The following is a 16411-nucleotide window of genomic DNA, read 5'->3' on the forward strand; positions in this document are numbered from 1 at the left end:
TGTGTGCGAGCGTGTGTGTGTGTGTGTGTGTGTGTGTGTGTGTGTGTGAGGTAGAGAGGAATAAAGAAGATCTGAAAATTGAAGAGCCAAACAAAGAAACCATGAACACACATTATACATAATGTTTTGGAAAATGGCACATCACACCAAAAAAAAATCAATTTCTTATATTACTGCCACAGAGAGCAGAATTATCACTTACATATTGTATAAGTTATCTATTGCTGCATAACAATATTCTCCCAAACACAGCAGTTTTGTCCTCAAACACTTATCTCTCAGTTTGTGTGGTTCAGAAATGTTGGTGTAGTTTTGCTGGGTGCCTCTGGCCCAGGTCTCTCTTGATCTTGCAGCCCAGCTGTTGGCAGGGTCTTGCCTGAATGCTCAACTTGGGAGTCTGCTTCCAAGCTCACTCCTAGTTGTTGCCTGGACTCCATCCCTTGCCATGTGGGTCCCTCCACACAGCTGCCTCCACACTTCTGCAAGCAATCAAAGAAAGACCAAGAAAGTGTAAAAGAAAGTCCTCAAAATGGAAAAAAAAAATACTTAAAAAAAAAATGTCCCTTCATCACACTGATCTTTTAGAGGTGGTTTACCACATTGCTCCTACATTCAAGAGAGAGTGGGCACACCATGGTGCCGCAGTCTTGGCTGGGCACAGAATCACGAGCCACCACACACCTTGTAGATTTAAACAGCAATCTTTATTCCCGAACTCACACCGGCCTCTACACACACGTTCTGGGGAAATCCCAGTTCTGCCGCCACCCAATTCACCTACTCCACGAGGTTTTCTTCCTAATACTTTCTTTCTGAATCTCACGAGAACTCAACGGGAACTCAAGGATCAGATCGGGCGTGCCTGAGGCAGCAGGATACGCCCTATTCCCCTGCAGGGTACACCTTAAACCTGGAACTTCCCTAAACCCAAGTCTTAAACCGGGAACGCCCTAAACCCAAATTATCCTAAACTGGGATACTTCCTAAAACCTGCAGGATACACCCTAATCCTGGATCCACCCTGGTCCTTGAGCAGGGTCACCTTTCTCAAACACACATGCAATGTCACAGCGAATTTCCAAGGCAAGTCCATTTAACATGGGGTACGCTGGCAAGGAAATTTCGATGCGTCATTCCTACTTGGCAATGGCCCTCAGCATCATGGGCTTAACCACAGAAAGTGGACGTCATGAAGGCCTTCTCAGAGTTTGTCTCCCTGTATTCACATTAAGTTGCTTTGTATCACAAGAGGGCTTTTCAAGATGCAAGTCCATATGTGCAGTTTTACTACACAAATTTTTCACTTTTATTTTTTTTCTAAATACATTGTTCTTCACATAAAATCTTGATAGATTTAGAAATTTCCACAACTTTAAAATGATGAAAAAGTTACTGAAATTTTTAAATAACAGTTTTCATTTTTAAAATTTTTAATATAAATTGGCATTAAAAAAAACCCTCTCAAACATAATTGTGTAAATTCTGGAGCTAACAAAGTACTTAGCACAGAAGTTATGTAGCATATGGTTATCCTAGTCCCAAACAGAAAAATGTGTCTGTATGTGCCAATTCTTAATTACCAGCTCATTAACACTCAGGTGTCAATTGCTGGTGGCAAAGGCAATACCCGAATGGCCTAGTTTCTGTCATGCACAGTGTAATTAAATTGACCTCAAGTACTGAAGCTTGCTAGTTTACTGATACTATTTGGACATTAATTTCAGGCACTAGTCAAACTAGAATAATATGGTGAATAAACCAATGAAGTAAGAGAAAAAATATATTAGATTTTAAATTGTATTTTTACATAAAATTATAATCTTAAAGAGAATTAAATAAACATTGTTTCTAGTTTATAACAAACATAACATTGCATACCATAATTTGATTTGTATATTATTGATCTAAAATTCCTTTAGAATTTAAGATTAGATAAAGTTGTTGCAAAACCAAAGTGAAAAATAAAGTGCTGTAATAGGGATATTTCGGCAAACTTGAATAATATATTGTATTCTGTGATTTTTACTTACTGACATGTAATGAAAGGAATGAATTATTTAACTTTATATTTTAATTATTAACTCCCAAATATGACTGAATTTCAAAACTCGCAGTAGTTTTCAACACAATCCTGAAAACACTAAAAGACCATCTTAACAAGAATCCTACATTCAGACTCTCAGTAACGTAAAGTCAGATTTCCGCATGACATTCTCTTAAGATTTTTCTCATTATGTCAAAGTTCATTTTCAAACTTCTAGTTAAAGAGACAAGAGAGAGAGAGAAATTCACTCACTAACCTTTCTTCCCCGAAAACTTTACTAAAAAAAAAAGGAAATTTGAAAGGCAAAACATATATGGTGTAACAAAAGACAAACAATGATGAGGACTTTTGGGGAATTTTAGATTGGAACAAGCTGTAAGTAACTTTATAGTATTGAAATAATTAATCTTCAGAGTATGTAGAATGAGTATGAAGAAATATGAGTTACTCCACAGATAATCAAAGACTCAGAGATTGTTAGGGCAAGTTAGCCCTGAAATAGGAGTGAATATAAAATTTAAAAGTAGGATCAAAAAACGTTAAGCTTGAAAGGCTGAGGTAGGAGGTTTCAAGTTCAAGGCCAGCATCAGCAACATAGCAAGTCCCCAAGCAACTTAGCTAGACCCTGCCTCAAAGTAAAAAATAAGGGTTGCGGATGTGGCTTAGTGGGTAAGCACCCCTTAGTTCAATCCTCTAGTACTACCAAAAACAAACAAACAAAAAATAACTTTAAGAAGCTGTCAGACCTCCCACGTATATTCATCTGTGGTGCTCAGGCAGGCAATCATATATCCCAGGGAAGATGGGATTCATTGTCTAGCGGGCTAGAGGGAAGAGAGCCTGGATTGGAAGACAGCAGGCACAGTTTAATGAAGGATCATCACAGCAAGAAAAGCTTGGATCTTGAGTCCACCAGATTTCTTTCCCCAATTAGTTCTCAGAATATAAGTACCCATGTTTATACTTGCAGGCAGATCTGAAAATATTTCTTGTGAATATCTAACTTGCTCATGAAGAAAAGCATGTCTAAACAGTAACATGGGGAGTTCTTTGATTAAATGGTTCAGCAAGATCACCCCACAAATACTCAACAAGCCCTGTTCAGCAATGGAGTTTGCCTTCAGAATTTTAGGGTTCCTGTGTTCTTAAGCACACAGCCAAGTATTACATTTCTAATTAAAAAAAAAAAAAAAAAAGTGACATGGGGAATCAAGTCCAGGGCCTTTGCTGTGCACACAAGCAAGTGTTCTATGACCTGGTTACAATCCCAAACCAACATCTCAGATGTCTCTTCTATAATTCTGAGAAAGAGACCTCGTTCAGGAAAAATAAAATGTAAAATAAACTACTATCATCCACATGTTAAGATGAATAAGAAAAAAGGACTGAATATAGGACAACTGTTCAAAATGCCTTTCATAAAGAATATTCAGGAAAAAGGGGGCCTCAGAATTAAAATAATTATAATAAAAATCTCAATAGCAGTTTGGGAAATAAACACTGCAGAAGATACAAAGATCACTAAAAGGCATTAAGATAGACATGTTAAAAACAAAACAAAATCTCCCAATAAGTAGGTTCGGAAATATTGAAAATAGGAAAAAAGTATGAAGGCCATCAGCTGACCAGTAGAAGAGATTCAATACCTGGACAATAATAGGAGAAGGAGGAGAAGAAGAAAAGGGAAAGGGAAAAAGTGGTGAAAGCATTAATTCAAGAAAATTTTCAAAAACAAGTCTCAGGTTTGAAGATTGAAAGTTTACTACATATGTGCGGCACAGATAAAATAGATCCATATCAAATTATATGATATTATGAAGTTTCGAATTCAATAACAAAGAGATCTTCCCAAGTGTGTTCAAAGGCGCGGAGGGAACATCATGGAAAGTTGATTCATGAAAATGTTCTACACGGGAAGACAATATGGGAATCCCTTCAAACAATCTAAACCTAAAAAAGGCAGATTTAGCTTGGGTCAAGCCTCAAAGAATTTGTAAAGTGCTTCTACAGATTTTCAGTCCTCTCTCCCTCTGGACTGCTCACCCTTGAGTGGTAACACCTGAAATTAAGGCCTGATGTCTTGTGCTTCCTCAATATCTAGCCTCAGAGAGCTCTGCACCTTCCTCCTTGGCTCCAGAAGATTAAGTCCCTAAGCCAGACAAACCTGCTTACAGAGGAGGACCAGTTTCCGGTCCTGTTTTCTTTAGTACTGGATTTCAGTTCCCTGCTAATACAAAGTGTTATTCAAAGAAGCCCTCATATCAATCATTGATCCAAAAAAGCACCTGACTCTTCAGACTACAAAGCACCCCTCCCACAGCCCCAGGTTTTTCCTTCTCTTTCCAACTTCTGTGCTCCTGTGCAGAGTGCAGTCCACCCCCAGGCTAGGAAACGATGAGATGGATATTGCCCTCAGTCTCATCCACTCAGCATCTTGCCTTGCACCTTCTCCAGCTCCATAGCCTGAGGACAAGAACCCCTCCCTCACCACTAGGGTGAATAAGAGGCAAGTAAAATAGTCATTTCCCATCTGTCCACGACAAAGAACAGCTGACTGGTTTTAATTAAGTGCTCTTGAATAACTAAGTGGTTTCATGACACACTTAGAAGACTGCCTGGGACCTAACCACCAATTACTAGTCAACTTCCACTTTTACCCAATATTTTCCTCCCTAAAATGAACTTGGCTCCAAAAGGTGGCTTGATAACTGACTGTGTCTTAAAATAACTTGCTATGGAGTTCAGTTTATGTCTGCACGTGGTCTGATATTCTGAGAAACTGATGTGACTCCATTTTTTAAAATAAATAAATAATAGCAGCTTCTACCTCAAGGCCTGTCCTAAGGAAGGGGGCGTGGCCCTTGTCCTTGGAAAAACCCACAGAGCACTCCTAAGCACACACCCACACTGCTGAGTTGTTTGTAAATAACATAGGAGGTCTGCAGTGCCGCCAGGTATCCCTGACTCAGTTAGGCTAGGTGAGGACCCATAGCAACCCCCCAGCAACCACCAATCAACATGAGACAGGGAAAATACCTGGGATGCCAGATGACACCCCAGTAGTTTCTGGTGGTTGATAACATGTTGGGAAACATGTAGTTCAGCACGTATAGCCCTTGTGGTCTGAACCAATCAGTTCAAACGAACCCCTCTCTTTTACTAACCAAATCACCCCTATCCAACTTGTTCCCGCTAGTGAATGTGCTAATCAATGTTAAGAGTTGTTGTTTGATTTTGCCATGGTATGGAATGATTTGCTGTGTGATGTTGTGACACATAGAGTATCCCCCCCAAAACCTATAAAATCTCACTGAATAAAGGACCGAGACTCACTCCCTGGGACCACTGCATCGGGAACGGTTGTGAGTCCAGGCTGGAGCTTGAAATAAAGAATCTTGTGTGATTGCATCGGATTTGGCTCCTGGAGGTCTATTGGGGTCCCATGAATCAGGCATAATGATTCCTACTCATAAAAATAATAAGACAGCACCTACACGGCAGGTTGGTGCTTGAGCCCCGCTATGAAGGGTAAACTAGAGCTCTCTTGTGACTACATCTAGTTTGATGAAGATCATTAACTGCTTGGGACAGTCATTATTTGTGACCTTACACTGCCAGGAGGAACCCAGGAATGCCACATGGTGAGGTTTGCAAAAAGAAAGGAACACAGATAGCCTAGGAATAACTAAACAGGGCACCTATGGCACCCAGGTCACCTAACAAGTCATTTTTCAGGGTAGGCACTTTGTCGATTCTGTGCTGTTTCCCTTGCTGCTGTCCCATGTATTCTCCTGACTCCCAAGGGAGTGAAGATGCATATCCATGCCATTCCATGACCCCAGCAGTCACGAATAAATAATGATGGAAGGTTTAGGACTATTAGGTAGCAGCCCCTGGCAGAACATTAGAGAAGTAATGCAATGACTCTCTCAGTGACAAGCCGATAGCCAATGAGCTTAGCCTTTTCTTAGCATGGCTGCTTACCAGCGTACCAAACAGCTAGTCTGATCACAGGGCTTGACGAACTACCAGCATCACAGATGAAATGACCTTACCAAATGTGGACCCTGATCCCAGAGAGACTGACTGGAGGAGATGGCCGTCTGTAGGTAGGCACAGGGCTCCTGACCTGGTTATCCTCAAACACTGAGAACGTCTGTACCAAGGATCATCAGGAGGACAAATAGAAAGCTGTGACTGCTTTAAATGTTTAAAAATCCACGATATTCTGAGAAAATCTGTACAGAGTGTAGAGAGGAAAAGAAGGAAAAGAAAAAGAGGAGATGGAGGGAGAGGAAGCTCACTGGGCAGTAGATCATTCAAATGATGGTTTCGAACAGTTGATCTCTGGGTTTTAAGCCCAGAATCCTTCCCCTGTGCTTCTGCGTTATCTCTTTCTCCACTGCAACAAGTGTCCTGATTATCAGTGAGAGGAAAAACTCTCCTGAGGCACCTCCATGGTTCAGCAAAGGGCTGCATTCAAACCCAACTCAAGTCTGGGGTCTTTAAACCCTATGATTAACCACTGCCTTAGTTAGGAGGCCTCTAACTCTGATGATGATGACTTGAGGTTTCTAGAAGAAAAACTTTCTAAATCTAACAGAGTGAGAGGACATCTCTTCCAGTGACAGAAAGGGAAAGGAAAAAGAAGAAGGGATCTTGAATGGGGGAAAGGGGTGCAAAAGTTTGAAACAAATGTTCACAGTTTAACCTCTTATGGTTACTGGACTGTCTGAACCCCTGTGATGGCTTTATTTCATGGACTTCTGATGCAAAGAGGTATCCTTCTTGGTCTTGTACCAAACACCATGAGAGTGGAAATTGCTGGCCACATACTGGGCTCTACTTAAAATAGCTCTCACAGACCAAGTTGGATACTATACAATGGGTCATGGATGCAGCCTTCTATCAGTTTTGCATCATTCCCCAGAACTTCTTTCAACAACCTGGCATCAAACCTGTACCCTCTAATGTGCAGGAGGATTGCCCCACCCCTTCTCAGTCTCATGCTAGACTATAAGGTGCTAAGAAGGCCAACCTGGTCTGAGAACACTTGACAATCTGGACAATGGCTTGACAACAGCTGAATGCATGCTATGGGGGATTGTGCAGACCACCTTGCCACCACTGAACATGGAGTTCAGGGGCATGTTGCTCTTTTCAACCCTTAGCTAGTGTGTTTTTGATAAAGGATAAGGCTCAGCAAATTTAGCCACATATCAAGCAGTCATAGTGTTGGATGCCTTGCTTAGGAAATGGGCCCCTCTGCCCTTTTTTACAAACTCTTCTTCTGTTGTTGACCTCTTGAGTAACTGGGATTCTCTCACCACCTCACAGATCCAAAATACAACTTAAGGTAGCAGGTATGACTACATGTATTAAAACCAAGCATTAAGGACTCCATCTTTAATTTCACCTGACCCTTGCTTTTCTTCTCTGGAAACCTTTCCATTCTAGCTTGTCCTTTGTGTAATATATCTGGAACCCTGTGTAGACCGACTAATCAATGCACAAAAATAATCACTCTTTCTATTGAGAGTTGCAAAACTAAAAAAAGCATCTCTTGACTGGGTGATTAAGATCAAATGTGCATCATCTGGCCTACATGCTGTGAAAAGATGCTCACTAGTCTGCAAACACCAATCACCTGCCTTAAACAGCTCCTAAATCAGATTCTGGACAAGATGGATTTTGGATAAGAGTCCTACATCTCCTTGAACACCAGGCTTTTGCAATAAAGTCATCTTCCTTGCCTCAGTACTTTGCCTCTCGTCTTCACTGGCTACCCTGCAGCAGCCAGCAGCCAAACTTGAGTTAGGTTCACAGGGCTGAAGCCACAATTCAAGGCCTCATGAGAATGGTCCTCATTTCCCTTAGAGTTCTAGACATTATTGATATTGGTCAAGGTACTTATTTAAGTTCTGAAAAGAGACGGTATTGGGCACTTGAAGAAAGCATTCAGTGCGATTTTCATGTCTCTAGACGTAGGGAGCCAGTTTAAAACAGATGTAAGGAGGGCCTCAAAGATTTCCTATTGAAGTTGTAAAGTGGCAAGTAGACTTTCTGTGACAGAGGCCTGTCATAGTCTAAATTTTTGTCCCTGGTTCACATATTCTTTACACCAATGACACGCAGGTTTCTCAATTTCCTTTATTGTCTGTAAAGAGGGCTACCTCCAAAGTACGCGATTTTGATCTATTTTGAGTGTGCAATTTTGAGTACGCGCTTTTGAAGATGTCCTTCCCATGGGCTTTCTTTCCCCTCATCAGGCTCCCTCTTCCCATCCTAGAGGCTCTTACACTCCCCAAGAAATCTTGGTTCATAGTCAAGATATAAATTGTTGTTAAGGTTTCAAAGAGACAATTGTCGTATAAGGACTAAAACCGAGACCCAACAGCATGTGCTACTTGGATATCTGGCACAGCAGGCTGACCCCCGTGGCCTCACATGCCCTTCCTCACTTTGCTCCCAAGGATGAAGTTCCCCTAGCCAAACAGGAGACCAGGGGGAGTTCTTTCTTACTCCCACAGAGTGGGTTTAGTTCTAGATGTGCCCTTCAGAATTATAAGCCAATCACATCCCGTGGGCAGGATCTATAGGACACCATCGGCTTATTTGAGCCCTAGGGAGGCTCTTCACTCTGATCCTAAGAGCATCCACAGTGTGGCCTTCTGTGATGTGTGTTGTGTACCCCGCCCCCCAGGGCTGTGAGAATGTGTGAATAATAAACTGCTTCATTCTCACCTGTCTGTCCAGGGTCAGCTATATGTGTTTTCCACCCGGGTCCTCCACCTCTGTCACCAACTGCAAGAATAGTTGGCAATTCCAGAACCACTTTTCCTATTTTCCAATTGTTCTTTATGTATGTGACTAAATTAGTTGAAGGAAGTTGATTTCAGTTGGGTGAATTTACTAGATAGGATGATGATGATCTGTAAAGTTGTATAGTTTTTGATGATTTTGTAAGTTTCCTGCAGAAACTCTCTCTCTCTCTCTCTCTCTCTCTCTCTCTCTCTCTCTCTCTCATCTGTTTAAAGGCAGAAGCAGCACTTTGTTAAATACGATTTTTTTCTAATAGAGGTTCTCATGTTGGTTTGATTCTAGTTTTATTTATCCATAGTCAACACAACATGTTATTAAGAGGAATAAAAATGCATATATTAAAACATCTTATTTTAATGTAACTCCGTAACAGGACATTGAGAAATCATCTCAAGTTCCTAAGCCAAATTTAATATGTGAATATCATCCACTGAGGTGAACCTGTGGTATAAGAAGTACATGGAAAATTCAAAACATAAATTAAGGTTCTACATGCCATAACTTACTTAAATGTTTTTAAATATACTTACTTTTAGAATCTTAAAATAAGGCAAGGATACTGGAAATCTAGGTAGAGAAATTAGTGATGAGAAAGGTAGGGTAAGTGTGAGTTTGTAGTCAGGGTCTTTCATGAGTTGGCCTATATTTGTCTCACCTTCTTTATACATAAGATTAGGACCCTGATATTGTAAAAGCCCTGTTCTGCAGTAAAATTCTTTTACTGTAAAGGAAAACATAGAAAATAAGATTAATTGCTAATAAATGTCAGTGGGTAGTTAAAAGGCATGGATTCGTCAATATGAAGATTTTTAGAGTCTTTAAAAATTTTTCCTAAAAACATTATTTGAACTCAGATAAAAAGGAAAGATAAAAAATATTTTACAATTATTATGTCTTTATTTATATTCAGGTTTCTTTTTCTTCATTATGTATTGTCTGTCACATGTGTGTCACAAAAAAAAAACACTGGAGAATTTGACTCAATTATATCTCTTTTATGTGGTGATATGTACTTCTTCAATATTTAGCTGAAATTGTCCAGATTTAAAAAAAAAAAAACTTGAAAAACATTCAAAATTTAGACATCATTCATTTCTAGAGTTATTTCCAAACATAATTTGAAAAATGTTAACTTCAGATAAATTTTAAGTAATGACCATCGAAAGTAAAGCAGAATGCAGGACAGATACCACCAATTGGCCTTAGACTCAAAATCAAAATGCTCAGGAATTATTTAAATATCATGAAGTTCAGGCCCCACTTGCATCATAAGTATAATAAAATTAAATCATAATGGGAAAATTAGAAAGTCCATCTACACACAAGATTACATTTCTGCACAAACTTTTTCCTTTCTTTGATTATCCTGTTTAAACATATCATGATCCACTCAAGCAAAGAAAAACCTCATCTTCCAATTTTTCTCATCAGTCAGCTGAAGGAGGGCCATCTATTTGCCCTCCAAAATGTCTCTGGATTCTGTCCCTTCCCTGCTGTTTTTCCTAGTGCAGTCTTGAAGTTAAATCATGCTGAATTGTTACCTAACTAGAGATTCACAAAATAGCCTCTCTTTAACCCAACTTCCTTATTTTCCTTTTTTTTTTTCAGTTTTATGAGTTATCTTACTAAATCTAAAGTGGATAATGCTTAGTTGTTTGCAGAACTTATTTTCATTTTGTTGTTATTATTATTGTATCTAATTTTGGGATAAACTCTTCTACAGAATTTTAAAATCATTTCTCACAAGAAACTTTTAGATCCTAAACTAAAACTCTGTGCTAAAACCTAAACATTAAAAATTACCTAATACAACTTTTCCACTCTGCAAACTTATTTATAGCTGGAAACTTGCTTCCCATCTCAGCCACATATACCCTCGATAACCATAGCCTGCAACCTTGTTCTAGAGCTTTATGAAACACTACGCCAGTATCCCAAGTTTCTTCATGATCTGTTCATGGTATTGCCAGTATCTCTCGTTATGGTTTCTAAAATTACAACTACATTATGCTAAGATCATTGTGACATCTTTAAATTGAGTACTATTGGCAAAGAATGCCATTCTGGTGACCAACTTCAGCATCTGAAGCTTGCTAGGAAAGTGCTCTGCCACTGATCTTTAAATCCTGATCCCAAAACCCTGTTTGTGTGAATTTATGCATTTTTATCACAGAAACAATGGAAGCAAGTGAGCAAATGTTGAGGCATCCTATTGAAGCAATTTGATATTATATTTTTACAGAAAATTTAATATAACTCTTCTCTATTTTTCTGTTTTACTTTTTCCTAGGGCACACTATATCACTTCATTCATTCTTGGTTAGATTTTAATTCAAATTACCCAATGACCATTTATTCCCATTACTTTTCTCCTTGCTTTAACTTAACTTATTATTCTCTCTCTCTCTCTCTCTCTCTCTCTCTCTCTCTCTCTCTCTCTCTCTCTCTCTTCTCTCTCTCTCTCCCCTCTTCTCTCCCCTTCTCTCTCCTTCACACACAGTCTCTCTCTCTCTCTCTCTCTCTCTCTCTCTCTCTCTCTCTCTCTCTCTCTCTCTCATGCACACACACACACACACACACATACACACACACACATACACACACATCCCTTATGAGCTCCTCTGGATTCAGTTTTATTTGGTATATTTTATTATTACATGGCACAGTTTTTGTCTTTTCATAAATAAGGGTGGTTTTCACACAATATCAAAAGCAATCAATCATTGATTTCATGCTGTTGAAAATCCCAAACCAACTTGTAGATGATCAAATGCTATTGCTTTCTAACTGGGCCCTTTGATGTTCTTCTGACTACTTAGTAAAAGGACATGGGAGCAGAGTTGATATCCTGTGAGATGACGGTGTCCCTCCAGGCATTCCTTCCTGGGGGTCTCTTTTGTGCTCTTCAATATTCCTTTTTATCACTCACCCACACATACCCACACCTCCCACACATAAACAACGCCACACCCCTTCACACCCCTTGCATCTCCCCACTCACCCTTGCACAGCACACACACACACAAACACACACCCCAGATACTGAGAGAAATGAATTGCCAGAAAACTTAGAAATGGGCCGTTGACTCCATTATTAATTATTAATTAGAAAACACAACTACCAATGAGAGAATGCTCACACTTTGGGTTTCAGACTCAAATACTCCACCATGCCAACACTTGTGTTCCTTTTTTTCATTATTAAGAGAAGAGTTATTCACCATGATGAGGAAAGGGAGGGGAGAGAGACTACTGTTGTGTTCTTGATTTGGTGATTATAATCTTAATTCAGATGTTTCTTGTTCCCAGAGAGATTGGTTAAGGAATTACCCCATGATTATCAACTGCTCTCAAAGGAAAACAAATAAGCAAACAAAACAAAAAGTATCTTCATCCATGCAATATTCTCTTTAGAAGTTTACATGAATTAATACATTCTTTGTAAGAGAAGAATGCTCCCTTAGAAACATTGATTTAGTTACAGATTAATATGAACTACCTTATTTTACCTGAAAATTTAAAAATCTAGTTTCCATGATAAGGAAGAGAACTTTTAACTGATTGTTCAAATAAAAGGGGGGTTTTAGAAATATTTTTAACAGCCAAAGGATTACTCTAGGGAGCAGACTGCCAAGCTAGGGATTGCCAACACCAAGCAATCTACAATCAGAACAATTAAAATAATCCAATACTATTGAGCAGATGCTGAATACTGTGCAATTATTTCTGAAATGAATAATAGTCATATGCAAAAAAAATATGCAAAAACATATGATTCTATCAAATCTGCAGTGTTTCCAACACATATTGATTTGTATGGAAATAGATATTTAGAAAGGACATTGGCATCAAAGGAGAAAAGTAAGGTAAATATTCTAGTGCAATCAGGGTGTTTTTTTTTTTTTCAAAAGTTGGGATGAAGGTTGCTCAGGAGTTGCAAAAGCCAGACATGAGTTTTATTTCCTGGGCTCCACAGCACTGGTAAATGGGGAGGCAGAGGTGAGCAAATCCCAGGAGGGAATACCAAAGGAAACCAACCACTTTCATCTTGAGGTTTTGAAGTTAAGTGCCTCTCAGACACAAGTCTACAGCAGTCTGGAATGGTGAGAAAGGAATTCTTTCCATTTGGAGAGTGTGTTCTCTACTTTTGGTAGCCAAGAATATTTGGCAAAGCGATGGGAAATGGTATTAATACTGACATACACCACTTGCATGTGACTGTCATGTTGTGCATTTCACAGACATCAGTTCACATAATTCTCAGAAAAAAAAGCTACAGCTAATATACCTATCCACATTTTCAAAAATGTAAAGTCTAAGATTCATCTGAGAAGTAAATTTTCAAAAAATATCTTCCCTGACTCTCTACACCATTAAATAAGTTGAAATTTGAAACAGAGATCCTATGGTACAGTACATTTCAAACATTTGGGGAAATGATGCACAGTCAGAAATACATTTCAGATTGTGACCTATTTCACACACAGATCTGAAGAAAAGCTTCTCCAAGAACTATTTACTTTTACATAAGTGGTATGTTTTAATGTTTTTCTATCATCTACTTTTTTTTTCTATTCTACTTACTTCTTTTTCTTTTCATGTCATTATCTTTGTACATTAAGTTGATTTCATGACGCCACCGATAGATTTTGACCACGATGCCTGATTATTCAATTATTTGGTCATTTAATTATGTGATATTTTCCTGCAATTTCTTTGGCTCCTAAAACAAACTAGAATTTTCTTTAAGAGGCATATATTACCATATGTTCTTATATCCCCTCACTATCGAACTTCAATCTGTAATTAATAAAGATTAATTTTACTTCTAAAAATTCACAACCTTGTTTTAATGAAAGAGTCCATGATATGGTATTCAGAAAGGGTGAAAGTAAGGGGCAGGCAGAAGAGCTACAGGGGCACTCAGGCACCCTGTGGTTAGAGCTGATAACACTTCATGGAGAGTTATCACTCCTATGTATCTTATTCAGTTCTTTTTCCCCACAGGGTTGAAAATACTAGACATTTAAAGCAAGAAAAGTACCTAATCCTCCCCCTTACTGCCTTCTAAATGAACCTTGTGTGTGCACTTTGTGTAATTTGAACTTGAGTCACACAAACCACACACAAGATTAAGAAGCATGGCGTTTCTTCTATATCACCACTTAGATATTTCAGAATTGAAATTTCTACAGGGTTCACTCAGATTATATTAACATTATAAAAAATATCTAAACTTTAATTCATATGTTCTTCTTTGAAAATGATACCCATAAGAACTTTATTTTTCATTTTGTTTCTATGAACCTTAAGTATGAAATGTTTCTAAATTTTACAAAAAAAAAAAACTTTCTTTATTGCTTGAAGGCACCCATATCATATGTACAACCTCTCCATTAATCTTTGTGGACCCTTGATATTACTACAGATCAAAAAAGTTAAAGAAGAACAGTACCAGGTGGAAAAATATATATATATGTTAAGGATTCATCTTGGGTATCATAAGAATCGTGTGGAGTTGCCTACGTTCAAAACCATAAATACAGTGAAATCCTTTCAAACCTAGCATATGTTGCATCAAATGAGAATCAGTTTTGAACAGATGTCCCCCTTAGACCTGTTATATTAAGACTAAAGTTACTAAATCAGCATTAGTTGTTTTTAAACTTAGGGCCACATTTTTGCCACTGATTTTTATTCAAAGCTCCCACAGGCGTCAGTGGAAGATCCATGCATGGAAAAATGGCATGATATGTATCCTAGTTTTATTTATTTCATATGTATACAGCAGTATAAAATAATATATTACATTTACACTCATTTTACTTATGTATTATTATAGCATTCACAGTAACAAACACTATAGTTAAGATCAAAACTCATCTTTTGTTATAATACCCTGTTTTCACTCACAGATAACTGTCTCAAAAAAAATGTGTTTAGAGCTGAAATCCCCTGCTTACTTTCAGCTCAAGAATGTGTGGATGTTTGAAAGTCTAAATTCTGTCATTCAGAGATTTTTGAGTCTTGTGTGAAAACATAATACACTTGCATCCTGGATGCAATATTTTTGCACAACTCAAAAATATCTGGAGAGTAAAACTTCAAACTAAGCATGTGACAAGTTGTCAAGAAATAAAAGTAATTTTTCTAATTTTACAAATACTTAAAAAACAACAGTGATTAGAAATACATGCATGCACACTGAAGGTATTAGAATTTTACTCATATTATTGCCTGGAATACTCTGGCGGCACCCACCTACCGGCATTCTTAAAGAATGCTATAGTCTAAAGCCTATGCCAAGTTTCTGAAGAAAAAAATACTCTACTGAACAGTTTCACAAATTACTGTAGAAGGATTTTGCTTGACTTAGCAGAGGGATAGTCCTTGAAGTACTAACAATATAGAAAATAATTGTACTACTCCGTGGTGTAAAAAATATGGGATTTTGTTATTTTCTGTTTTTCCTTGTTAAAAAGGAACATAAAAAGGATGTTAAGTGCAAAGCTTTACCACTACAAAATTAGACTTGAAAAAGATAAAGAACCCAAGATATCATAATATGAAAAATATAAGATTTTCAGAAAAATTATCAAGTATACTAATTTTTTCAGTGTTTTTTGATTTCCTTGGGTATTCATAGTACATAGAGAAGTGAGCGGAGAAAATCCCATGCAATGACAAAAACCATGCTGACATCAGTCAAGAACACAAATGCATCCTTTATCCTGCTTAGCAGTTGCCCCATTCCAGCTCTGCAATTATACTCAAGATCAACTGAGCTGCAGTCAGTGATTTAGGGAAGGTAAGATAGTATCATCATGCATGGTTAAGAAAGCTTATGTTGAGAACTTCGAGAATTTTTTATTCCTCTTACTGAAAAGCAGGAGGGTTTCCAAATGATAAACATCTGAAGAATCAAATTAGAGCACAATTAAGAAATGAAACAGAATGAGTAATTAAAGTATTTCAGTCTTCTACTATAGTTCTTAATTTGATATGTTTGATATCTTCCTAACAAAAGTATGCATATATCCTTAATATGTCCCAAGAAAAGAGGATACACTTATGTTATTGACATCATTATATCTTTAAAGCAATTCTGATGAACTATTTAATTATTTGATTTAAAATGGTTTCACAAAATTATGTTGATAAGCTAATAATTAGAATTTTACATGTGGATGAAAATTTTCTAAAAATTGTCATTTGACATACCATTGAAGCATTAAAACACTGTTTCCACAGGAAAATTTTCTGACTTTTACTGCTCTAAAACTCATGATGTTAACAAGGAGTAAATGGCATGATTATTCATTCCTATAGTAATTTATCAATGAAATACATCTACTAATCTGTATATTGTTTTTCATTTACATGTACAAAAATTATGGAAGATTGGATGTTAGAATGACCAGATTAAATATAAATCCTATACTATAATTCCTTGATATACTAGCTTAGTAAATACTTATATAGCAAACTTTATTATTAGTGGGTTGTACTTTCCATTTTTTGAGTCCCCCTTGTGGATGGATAACA

At 37.7% G+C, this 16411-nt stretch overlaps 1 protein-coding gene across 2 annotated transcripts in view; it reads right to left on the reverse strand.

Annotated features, from left to right (window-relative positions):
- Window positions 1–384: 384 nt before the first annotated feature.
- The window catches only part of PCDH10 (protocadherin 10), a gene marked incomplete at its 3' end in the record, with an annotated part of 57521 nt that continues 41494 nt past the window's right edge, over window positions 385–16411 (reverse strand). For both annotated transcript variants that reach the window (XM_081304796.1, XM_081304797.1), the window contains one exon: window positions 385–479. In XM_081304796.1, coding sequence (XP_081160922.1) covers window positions 385–479 — 95 coding nt within the window. The remainder of the gene's footprint in view (window positions 480–16411) is intronic.

Source organism: Spermophilus citellus (assembly GCF_964194105.1).
Source record: "Spermophilus citellus genome assembly, chromosome: 8".
Lineage (NCBI taxonomy): Eukaryota > Metazoa > Chordata > Mammalia > Rodentia > Sciuridae > Spermophilus > Spermophilus citellus.